Source organism: Pocillopora damicornis, chromosome 9 (assembly GCF_964200805.1).
Source record: "Pocillopora damicornis chromosome 9, jaPocDami1.2, whole genome shotgun sequence".
NCBI classification, from domain to species: domain Eukaryota; kingdom Metazoa; phylum Cnidaria; class Anthozoa; order Scleractinia; family Pocilloporidae; genus Pocillopora; species Pocillopora damicornis.
Window position 1 is genome coordinate 16715611 of NC_142678.1, and position 12271 is coordinate 16727881.

Sequence of the window (12271 nt, forward strand, 5' to 3'; positions counted from 1 at the left end):
TCACAAGAGGATCAAGATGGCGGTCTAATACAGCACCGCTGGCCTGTATATAAACTTAACGGTTCGCATTGCATTGTAGGTTATTTCAAATATGGCGGACGACGAGGACGTTTGCCGGGTTATGTCGTCTGAAAATTTCGACGAGGTTTTAAATCTTGTCTGGGGAACAAACGTAAAAGAGGAGATATTCGAAAGGTGGTCTCAAGGTATTGTTTCCAAAGATTTGTTGGGTATAGGTAATTGATCCCTTAAGTGAAATGTATGATACCTTTTCGATTTTCACTTTACCCCTTCCGTGGCATTTAGAGCACGACGTAGCCTTTGGATCGAAACTCCTACGTGTGATAATTTTGGTTTTCTTCTCAAATACTTTCTGTAGTATAATTTATAATATCAGGTTCAAACAATTTCTGACTGGAGAAACCAAAAGTGAAGATTTGTATCAAAATTTTGTAGTTCTGTTTTTTGAGAAATCGCCTAAATATAACTGAAAAATCAAAGGGGAAGGATAATAAATTAATCAGTTTTAATCTCTGCAACTGAGAATTATATATGAAATTTCACTATGTACGCCTATCACATTTTGAGATTCCAAAGAGTAACCTAACCTTCCGAAAATTATCTTCAAATGCGCTAAATAATTGACCATAAATGCCCTACACTTATTTGGGTATTGCCTTGCAATCTGGCCTCTTACCTACGACATGATACGCTTCTATTCATAATATGGCTGCACTGAAGCTATGCCAATTTGAATGCAGTGCACAATTGTGTGAGAACCCTCAGTTCAGTTCCCACAATTTGAGTCAAACTCTAGGATTCCCCACAGGTGCTGCCACTTTACTAACAGAATTGTTTTGGACTTATCAGTGGTCAAAATTACACAATCTTTAGCACATTTACCTCTCATTTTAGTGGTTAATCCAAAGGTGAATCTTGGTTGGGTGTTTTAAGCCTTTGACCCCTATGAGTGATAAGCATCTTATTTCTTCCAACAATATTACTCCACAGCCAAATATTAAAGCCATGAAAATATACATGTAGGCAATTATTCCAAACTCAAGAAGCCTTCGATTATTGAAAAAATTCTCCCTGTAAGCACCATAGGAAATGTATAGGGAATAGTATACATGGAGAACTTGCATACTGATATTATGGTTTAAAGCATGGACACCAAAACCCTTATGTCCATATAGGTCAAAGACTGAAAAACACCAAGGAGCCTATCCTGTCTTAAAAAATTGAAATAAATGAGATAATGAGGATGTGTGTGAAATTAGTGAACATGCATGATATGACATGGTCTTCACTACTTGTGTTGTATTTCTTGTAGGTTTTGTCTTTTCAACAGTGGAACCAAGTGCTCTTATTCAGGAACATGGAGGACCATGTGCTATCATAGCTTCTGTCCAGGTGAAAATAATACTGATGATCCACCAGACCCAGGTTAAGAGGTTTTACGCTGACTTTTCCCAAGTGGTCTCACCCACAAGCTTGACTTGTTTTGCCTCCTAACAGCTGGGATTTTTAAAAGTTTATGTTCCATTAAAGTTATTCCATTGATACATTTATTTGAAGTATCCATAATTAACATAGAGGTGCTAGAAACAGATGCTCTTTAACACTTGATTCTTCTTTTAAGAAATATTTCATCTCCAGGTGGCTTTCTTGGCAATTTGTCTGTGAACCAAGCAAGCCCATTAAGTTACAGTAGATTCTACCATTTGATATAATAAGGGGTCTTATTTCTCTATTCAATTTCCAGGCTTTTATTCTAAAGAATATCCTTTTTGTAGAGGAAACACCAGCTCCTGATAACTGGAGACAAGTCGCAGGTTAGTTTTCTTTGTTATATAAATTAAATAACTGGCAGGTTTCTTGTAAAGAAAACAGTAATCATGATTATACTTAGGCTTTTTCTTTCTCGGACACTTCAACCTCCAAGGACCTTTGGATTTAAGAAGTAAAAATACATCTAGCCTTCTAGATTTTAGAAATAGAAGTTAAAGACTGATCCTCTGGGACAAAACCATAGCAGCGATATCATTGTTGACAAAATTTTAGTGATTTGATGCCATATTCAAAACTGTATTTGTAGATGACTATTTTCTCAATTCTTGTCAGCTTTCTGCTTGACATTTTTATTAGAATTGTGGGAGAGAATGAATATTTTCAGGAGTCAAGCTCAAGAATTAAGTATCACCCTTAAAAAAAAAAAAAAACAAATAAGATTACCGCTAAACAGCATAACCTGGTACATGGTTCTGTTAAATTCAACAGATGAGCAAGCTAGACAGTTGCTTGTTTGCTCTCTTTGTGAGATGCTTAACAATGTCAAAACTGAGAAATTTACCCTGGTGTTTCTCAGGGATCATCTGGTCTTTACATCATGTATGACAGCTGAAAGAACAGACACAGAAAGTGAGGAGTGTGCATCATCCAACAGTCCAGGTACTCCTTTGTTTTAGCCCATGATGGCTGACAACTTTTTCAAATCTTGTAGGGATTGTAGTGACTATGGGATCATTTGAATTTGTGTATCACAAGTTATAGTCTCAGAAATCCTTTCTCTTGAATCGTTGTTAGCTATATGCTATTAATTTTATTTATACGATAAGTTGAATTATCCCCACATTTTGAGTTGTTCTAACTTATGAAAACAGATCTATTTGAGGAAAGACATGTAGATGATGTCACAATCAGAAAATTCTTACTTTCTTATGATAAATTTATTAATGTATCATTAATGTATCTTTTCAAAAGAAGATTGCAGAAGATGTCAAAATCTGATGAAAATATCAGCGACACATTCTGCTGCGCCTGGTTTGCTACTTTTTTTTCTTACCTCACTTTGATGTCATCTGTGATCTGTTACTGAACAGATGCAATTGGCAGCATGGAATCTATTTGTTAAGTTGCTGTAACTGTTTTTTTTCTTTTTCCAGATTCCAGTTCCCCTGATTACCACAAATCAGTCTGTGCTTCGGAGCTTACTTCATTATCTAGTGATAATTTTCATTCAAAACTATGGTATGTTTCTTAGGAAAGAGTTTGAATAATATAATTAATGTAATTCAAGCCCAAATGGTGTAGATAGAGATCTTGCACTTTTTTCTATGGGATCCTGAATGGATCTCATTTCCATGAAATACCGTATGACTGTTGGGGTTGAATCCTCTCTGGTCATGCAGTGAAAGAGGGGTCAGTAATTGAGACGTTTTTGTATTAATTTATATTGTTTATTTTTTCCCACAGTCAGGTTCAATGTCATGCTTTAGAGGATGTCACTCAAGTTATTAAAAAAAACATAGTCATGTTAGAAGGCCGCTTTGGTGTGCTGCTATTTCTTTATTCAGTGTTATTAACAAAGGTATTGATAGTCATTGTAACTTTAACTTACAGCTACATGTACATGAGCTTGTCTTGACCTTACTTAAATCCTAGATATATTTTTACTCATCCAAGACAAAATTTTTCATTAAAAAATCAATACAATATCATGCAGATAAGTGATGAGAATAGAACAAAGTATCAGATAGAGGACAACAGTTTTCTGTACAATCGTATTTCACTGTAAAATTCTTAATCTGCTTCTAAGTTATTTTATCTATGCATGATTGATCTCTTAAGGATTTTTTTTTGATAAGTTTACAGTCAGGTTTTGAATGATATAGAGTCATGAAAAGTAGAATCAATATAAAAGTTTAAATGTTGCGGGTGAAAAAGATTTGTTTTACACATAGGGTTTAGAAAGTATCAGGTCTGAAATGGAAGATGTGGGTGAACCACTAGTGGATGAGAGTTTTGGGCATGGAAGGTTTGTATCCTGTCTTGTCACACTGTCAGTAGAAACTATTCAAGAGTACAAAGACTACAAACACAGTTTTTCCAGCATTTTGCTTTGCAAACCTCCCTGCTCTTAATCCAGTTTTGAACTGAAATTTTTGGACAGAAAATAATATATTTAAAAGTTTTTTCATTATCAAAATACATGTATAGAAATAAGTTTCATTTTTTTTTTTATTTTTCACTTTTGTATCAGAATGCATCTCTAACTCAAAGGCTTCTAGCAGACAGTTTATCTTACAGTATATTTTTCAGTGTTAAAGAATTTAAAATTAACTTTCCCAATTCTTTCTTTAGTCAAACCCTCATCAACCTTATGCTGACTGGATATAGCGTATCAAATGTCTGGGACTCTTCAAGAACACTTTCAGGCCTGGGTAAGTTGTAAAATCAAGAATTCTTTCAAGAATTACAGTTTAGGAGTTTAGCTATTTTTTGCCATGAGTTTTTGTTTCTGGAAATAACCAACTTATACCCTTGGAACATCATTAGAAATTCCAAGGAGGGGGGGGGGGAGGAGGCTGACAAAAAATTTTTTTAAAACTAAGTTGGTTCTAAACCCCTTTTGCTCCTTTTGGCAAACAGAAGAAAAAATTTCTCCTTATAATATCAATACCTTTTCAGACAGAGAGAAGATGAGAAATTAAAAAAGAAAAAGAAAAATATTAACAAGTGGATAATGGTTGATTGAGCACCAAATGAAAAAAAAAACAACAACTGCCTGGTAGACAGTGCAAAGAGTTCATAGTTAGATCTTGGAATGAGAAGGGCAAATAGATATGACATGGAGGAAAAGTTGTTCCAACATTGCCTTTATTTCTGTAGAATTAAGAGGTGTTCCTAAACAGTCTTCAATAGGATTTTTAACACTTTTAGAAGCTCATCGATACTGTGAGGCAAGTTTTTCATCTGGCATTGTTTAGCTAATTTTCTTTGCCACTTTGTTCTTATTTAAATCTTTAACCCCGTAAAGCATCTAATTTCTCCTTACACAAATTCTCCTTATCAGCATCTCAGGAAATATATAGAGAACAGTACAGAGAATATACATACTGATGTTATAATGTAAAGCGTTAAAGCCATTTCTCAAAATATTTTTCTATGTCTATAGTTTCAGATAAACATGCATGCTGAAAATACAAGTGCAGAAACTAATTAATGCATTTATAGATCATAACACATTTATTTGAACTCTGAAAATCAAATTCCAAATAACACATCTTTTGCTGTGGTCTATATTTATTATTTTCTAAAAATACATATAATAGGTTGGGAACTTTTTGAAATCTCCTATGTATCCAGTATGGCTTCTTGCAAGTGAAACTCACCTAACAGTCTTCTTCTCCCAGGTTAGTTATTCAATAGACATTTCTTTACTTGTTTGTCAGAGTTTCTTACTACTATTAAGATTCCTGACTTTACAAGCAGAAGGCAATAAGGAGTATTCTATTGCCATACTTTGTAGATAGGATGCCATTTCATCTTAGGGTAACCACACCATTAGGTCAGCAATCTTTGACAGTTCACTGCCACTCATTTATACTCATGGAAGGAGAGAGACACGTTACTGCATTAATTAAGTGAAGTGTGTTACCAAAGAACACAAAACAATGTCCTCATTGTTCTCCCTCATGTTAGGCATAGCAGGTAAATTAAATTTTCAAACCAGTGGAGAAATCTTTTTACTTGTTGAATTTTCAAGAATTCCAAGTGATTTTGGGCAATAATATGAGGTACTACAGGGGGTAAATTTTACTTGTTTTGGCCTGAAAAGGAAAACACTGTGTCCCTGCTAGAGTTGGCACCCAGAACACTTCATCCACAGTCAATTTCGTGAAGTGCAGACTCCCACATTTCCCTTGTTTTTTATTATTCCTGAGGTGGAAAATCTTGTTGATGTTTTTTGGGGGATCCTTTATACTTTTAGGGATCATTTACATAAGGTATTATAGTCATAATATCTGCTCATTAGGTAAACATATTAATCTTTCATGCTACCCCATAGATGTTGCAAAGTTCTGCATGTTTAGGAATTTTTCCCACAGAATTTTTGTCTTATCATTTTAGGAACGAAGTCTAACTGGCTCAGAAAGTGATAGAGAAAGAGGCTTGAGAGTTTTTAAATCTCATGACCAGCAAGGTATTAATATGTTCAACAGACTATTTAAACCTCATTTTAATTTGAAGATTTATGTGTATTAATCCCTGAAATTGAATTCCTGCAAGGTTCTCAAATTTTTTTATTTGCTTTCTCTTGAATAGACAATGGTTTTATTACGAGTGATCAACTTGGAAGTGTCTTAGAGGATCTTGATCTTGTTTCTGATCCTGAATAGTAAGTTATCTCTTATTGTATCATAATTGCTACTTCTGCCATTTGATTTTTTGAGCAATTTTCAACACATTGTTGAACATAATTGTGGATTGCTTTTAATTAGTTTTGCATTACTTTGTGATGTGATTGGTTCAGCAGCTTTCTCAAGCAATCAGATTCAGAACTTAAACCATTCAGGACTTGGTCAATTATGTGTGTGTGCAATATATTAAGTATTTCTTTATTTTCGCAGTTTTTTACTATGGTTTCTCATTGCCTCATTCATTTAATTTCATTTTCTCTGATTTGCCATTGTCAGTGATTACTTTTAAAAAGCATTTTCTCACAGTAATATCCTCACTCCCTATATGGGATAAAACTTGACAATCGGTTCAAAAAAATGATCACTTTATCATCTTTTTAAACAGCAAGTTGTTTTTTTTTTATTTACTAATCATGTGGTTCTATTTTCCAAGTGTATCCTTCATGAAAGAACGCTTAGACCAAGATTCTGTTGGGATCATTCTTCTACATAATTTCCTGACAGAGTTTTTCCCTGGAGAGGTATGTGGTGCCTTAAAATGGTTAATTAATGTTTAACCCACAGGAATCATGATCCATGTTGCTTGATGTGTGATGCATGCTACGTGATGCTTGATGCATAGTGAATGATGCATGATCCTTTCGAGGATTTCAAATATACATTGAAAAACTTCTGGACTCTTCTGCCACATTTAAGTCCAATGTTCAGAGCTATTAAGGTGAAACTTTGAATTCATAAATCTATTGTTTTAGAATATTGTTTGTGTTACATCTGCTTGTAGGATATGCTAGCAGATGATGTTAAGCCATTTAAAGCTTTTCATTACAATGGACTTGGATTAAGAGAGGAAGATGGCACCAAAAAGGTAGAGGTTATTGAACTTTGTATAAACCCTTCTTGAATGTGATAACAGTAAAAAAGACAAACAAGCTACAAAATGTAGCTTCAAATGCTGTATTCTGGCATTTTGAAATAAGTTAGTTCAGAAGCATGGGGTGCTTATGATTGTAATATTTGCAACCCTTAGAAAATTGAAGTTTGTTTGGTAAAAGCAATAGAGTGCACTTTCTTTTGGTTTACTGCTGTAAGGACCCACTTAGGATGTTGGGAGAACACAAGAGAAGTTTTTAAATCACTTGCCCTGACCTACTTACAAACTTTTTTCACATTTGTTCCTATCACTCTGACAAAGGGCTAACGCCCAAAACGTTAGCCTTCAAACTCTTTATATTGGCCAATTTACATTTTCAATTCAGTTGATAACACTAAATTAACCTGTTTATTCATGTTATCCCAACATTACACTTGTTTTCCTGGTGGATTTACTGGTGCGATTTATGATAGATCTTTGACCAGTAAGGGCCCTCCTAGTATTTCAGTCTCTAAACACCTAATAAAATAATTCTTGATATGAAAACAAAATCCTTTAACATAAAACTGTGTTCCAAATCATGGTCATGTGGTTTTGAGTAGTGGAGACAATATGATGAGGGATCTTCTGTTAGTAATTCAACATTATAAATTGTTCATTTGATAAACTTATTGAGCACTTTTCCTCAAAGGTTATGTATACAGAAGGACTAGCTTCCATTGAGCCATCAGACTTCAGTCGAATAGCAGAACAACAGATTGTTTCTTGTCTGAAAACAAAGTGGCCAGGAGTGTGGCTCGAGTGGGAGGGAAAACATGTGCCGTCATTAAATTAAAAAGGATGGAAGTCCAGCACATAAGATCTATCCATTATATTGATTACTTTTTATAAATGATGTAAGAGATCCTATATGCCTCTCTTTGAGAAAGTTGGTGGGCATAGAAAAATGAGCTGTTCCTTCAGTCTTCGTTCTACAAGACCTGTCATGTTGCCTCACCAGACAGTCAACATGCTGTTTCAGTGGAAGAACACTCAGGCTTTTACTTAGCATAACATAAGCTCTACTTGGTCGCAGCTCTATTTTCCTTTACAAGCTGTTACAGTGTTGGAAAGAAGCTTAGTGAGCTCAGTGGAGAAACAAATGCATTACAACAGACATTGGGCTGCATAAGAGCAACCTGTATGGTTAAATGTTGCGAACCCTGAATCTTTGTAACTTATTAAAGTATTGAAACAGACAATCTTAATCCTGCCACATATTTTTTAAAACAGAGGAGAAAAAAATATTTCAGGAAAGTGAATTTCACCCATGAATTAGGTCCTAGACATTTAATTTAAATTAATTTTTTGACTGTTATTTTTGTTATGAAATTTATAAATAAATTAATGGAAAGTATTTGGAGAAAGTATCTATTACTATTTAATTGGTTGTGTATTGTTATTATTACCATGTGTAAAATGTAAATTATTTTTTTTCACATTATGCATTGCATAAATTAATAAACAAAAATCTCCCAACTTCAAGAAAAATAAAGTTCACTTGCAATGGAATAATGGTATATTAAGTACATTTCATAAACTCCTCTCTACAGGGTGCCAACAGTAGAATATTTTCACTTTTGGGGTAATGTAGTGGCGTGGCAGAGACTCGATAGAGGATTTGATTCCTGGATAGAGGGTTCAGTTTCAATCCTAGTAAGGTCATTGTGTACTTGTAGAAGACACTGTAGACTGTTTAGAGCTTTTCCCTTCCAAAAACAACAGCTAGTCATCAGGGAAACCATACTAAGTACATGATAACACTGACATGGATTGTCATTCCATTCAAGGAGAAGTTGCACTATACGCTCAAGCAAGTGTGTGCTGTACACAGCTCATAAGTTGACTTAATCTAGCAACTATTGTCACATGTGTGTTGTATTTTAGAAATCTAAGGCTGTCCTTTGGTAATTTTGAAATCAAGGACATAACCATTGAATTTGCTACAGAATTGTTTTGGTCATTAGTCTTGATAACCTGCAACATCCTCCTTAAGTAAAACTGAACCCAATTCTGACTTGGTCACTCCCTAAGATTTGTTGTTCTGGAAAAGACTGTTTGTTTGGTGGAGGAAGAGACTTCCATCTTCTCCCCACCAAGTGATAATGATGAAAATAATATTTAACACACAAACACAAAGGTTTGATTTGTAATATTACAATCAAATGTCACCTTAACAATGATATACATTACTGTTTCTATGTTACATCTCATAAATAATAAATCTTGACCTCTCCTTCCACAAATTGTTTAGCTCCTATTCAACCTATAAAAAAAATAGGTTGCTTCCTGTATTTAAAGGTCATAATGTTTAAATCAATTGCAAAGGAGTGCTGTGACAATACACGAGCAATGTTTCTTCCAACATGATAATAACTCTTTTCTAAAAAAAAAACACTCTCAAAAGCCAGTTGTAAATTGTTCAGTCAGTCTAAAGTTAGAATTACAAGGCTAAGAAGAATGCTCACTTTAAATTTACTTCACCCACAATCTCTTCACATAGAGATAGAATTTCTTAACTAAATGTTGTGTCACATAATGGTTTTACAACCCAGAAACGACACTCAGTGGAGTATTTTTTGTAACTTCACTGATTTTGTTTCGGTTGGTGTTCAAGTCTCTGCATTATCATGTGCCAAACATTCAAACCAAGATGATAAAACACATTGTTCTGGAAAATGACTGCATGACTTTCCAAGTGACTTGAAATAGTCTTAACAAGTTCATAGTCAACTTGACCAATTCTTTTACAAGATGAGACAATTCCAAGCTGAAGTTTCCAACATGACAGTCCACTTGAATTAATGTCTATCGAGTGTCCAAACATGAGTAGAATTGCAGTAGAAAATTATCAAAGTCCCAATGAAGAATTCACTGTGAGCTTTTCTTTGTCTTACAATTTATCATCAGGTATACTCCATAAAAAGAGATAAAACTTCCAACTAGGTAGAGTCCATAAGCTCCTCTGTGTAAATAACAATCTGATGGTCCCTTGTCTGTGAAGTTAAAGATGACAGGCTTTTCTCCAGACTGCAAACATAGAAAGTGAGGATTAAATTATGTTAAATTTTGTAGCTAAATAAGCTGCACTGACAGATGTGCTGCATTTAATACTGATTAAAAAAGTCTCTGCTAATAAAAGGTTTAACACCACTCAACAGCAAGAAATTGAGCTTGTGCTCTTATAGAAGTCACCAAACTTGCAAAACCAATGATCAATTTCTATCCTTGCATCTTTTAATGGTGTCCTTTCTAGTTTGCTTTTAGTTTATGCAAATTTGCAGCATTTTTTTGTAATTAAAGTCCTTGCAGCTAAGCTGCATGCCTGATTTATTGCAAAAACTGTGGGAAGAAAGTGCAGCTTGTATGCCATTATCACAGTCAATTTCTTAGCAGTAAGTCACTCTGGAAGCTGGTAAATTTGTTTCCTTTACCTAAAATCTTTTTGTATTGAGTTAGACTTCCCCACACAGCTTTGTCTAAGCCACACTAACTTCAAACTACTGTTCTGGACACTGTTTTCATGCTCAGTGTTTCAACAAACAATTTCAAACAAAATGGCGATTACAAGAGAAATGGAAAAACTATAGAACACAGACAATGAAAAAAAAAAAAAAACTTGGCTCAAAGAAAGTAGCACAAGTGGAAGAGAGGTAAGAAGGAAGGATAGCGGGGGTTGCTAAGCTAACATCTGCACGTAATCAACTACGAGGCAAAGTGCTGTAATAGTGCTGACATTTCGAGTGGAATTCTTCTTTCGGCAATATCAGATCTTTATATGAAATTATTCAACTTAGATCAAGCAAACAGGAGCTACAATATGGTACTTACAAGAGTTCTGAACTCAATTATTGGTTGCGTAACGCAATGAGCCAAACATGTGACGAAACATGTGGTTAAAAGAGAACTGAAAAAACCCTGTTTGAACCACCATTTATCTCATTCACTCTCTCTTTCGGTATAAATCTTGCCAAATTTAGGATTTACTTTATCATTTTTGTGTCAGAATTATCTTCTGCAGTAAGGTTTATGCACACAAATATGAATCTACCGGCAACAGAATATAACGTATGACGAAATCAATTTACGTTCTGGAAAACCTTACATAACCATTTAGGAGCGTAATAAACAAAACAGACGAAAGGGAAAATAAAAAAAAGAGTAGAGTTCAAAAATCTTATCAAAAACTAGTATGATCTCTAGAAGAAGATCTTACCCTGAAAAATCGTTGAAATACTGTCCTCCAGTTCTGCTGCCATGGTCTCGAGACAGGGCTTGTATGATACAAACTTCTTGAAATGTACAAACACTTCGCAATTTGACCCATAAGTGTGTTAAAAGCGAAAAGTTTACTCGGGAGATCGGGTCGTTCGCGATGCCAACCAAGTCTTCCAACGTCTTGAAAAAGAAAAACGGAGTTTGGAAGGCAAATACTACTTCACAGACGCAAATGTGGGTGCGTTGACGGGAAGTGCTCTGGTGAAATTTGATCTACTTAGTAACCACGCTTTCCCACGTGAACACAACGTGCAAAGGTAGAAAGGAAAGGTTTCTTCTCTACCAAACAAAAGGCTCTCGTTATCGTTGAACACGAAAAACTAAACAAAACGGTAAATACAAAAATCTAGCGATTACTTTTGTTAAATGTCGCCCTATTTATCGCTACTAGGCCCAAACAAGAATTTTTAAGGAAGCTCTCTGAACTCCAACGGTTGCTTTTCTTAAGCGCAGAGTAGAAAGCTTTCCCTCACGCTAAGGATGAATTCCTCTTAAAGGACGTCCCGCATTTCCTTTTTTTCTTTGACACACAAAAACAATTAGTAGCTTCTTTAATCACACCAAACTTAGCAATTCTGTTCAATTTTTTTTTTTAGGAGAATCCGTTTAAATAAACATCCGTCGGACTTTGCAATCTTTGCAAGGAATGTAAGCCACCCAGGAAGAGCTTAACTTATCCCGCATCAGACAGAGGCGGATAAACTATCTTCAAGAGTGTACTATTCTTGATTTCCCCCATCTCTCGAGTCTGGCCCTGAGAGGCTCATTCCAGAAACGAAGGTGGGTCACGGGTTGTCTCCTAAACAATCGTTCTTTCGGATGTCACACAACGCACTCCGATAGAAATCTCTCGACGGAAGCGTTGCGTGACATGCCAGCG

At 35.1% G+C, this 12271-nt stretch overlaps 1 protein-coding gene and 1 long non-coding RNA gene across 2 annotated transcripts; one reads left to right on the top strand and one right to left on the bottom strand.

Moving 5' to 3' along the window:
• The first annotated feature begins 67 nt into the window (after positions 1–67).
• On the top strand, positions 68–8625 carry LOC113672426 (ubiquitin carboxyl-terminal hydrolase MINDY-3). Its single transcript, XM_027188705.2, has 15 exons — positions 68–206; positions 1334–1413; positions 1766–1835; positions 2281–2451; positions 2946–3030; positions 3256–3370; positions 3744–3817; positions 4144–4223; positions 4672–4742; positions 5115–5195; positions 5914–5986; positions 6109–6181; positions 6637–6724; positions 6985–7068; positions 7766–8625. Exons 1-15 carry the CDS (start codon positions 92–94, stop codon positions 7907–7909), a joined length of 1404 nt encoding a protein of 467 aa, XP_027044506.2. The 5' UTR covers positions 68–91; the 3' UTR covers positions 7910–8625.
• A 629-nt stretch (positions 8626–9254) lies between these two features.
• On the bottom strand, positions 9255–11621 carry LOC113672428 (uncharacterized). Its single transcript, XR_003446328.2, has 2 exons — positions 11330–11621; positions 9255–10143 (listed from the first exon to the last, which is right to left on the bottom strand). It is a non-coding gene; the product is annotated as an uncharacterized LOC113672428 (long non-coding RNA).
• Positions 11622–12271: the final 650 nt, after the last annotated feature.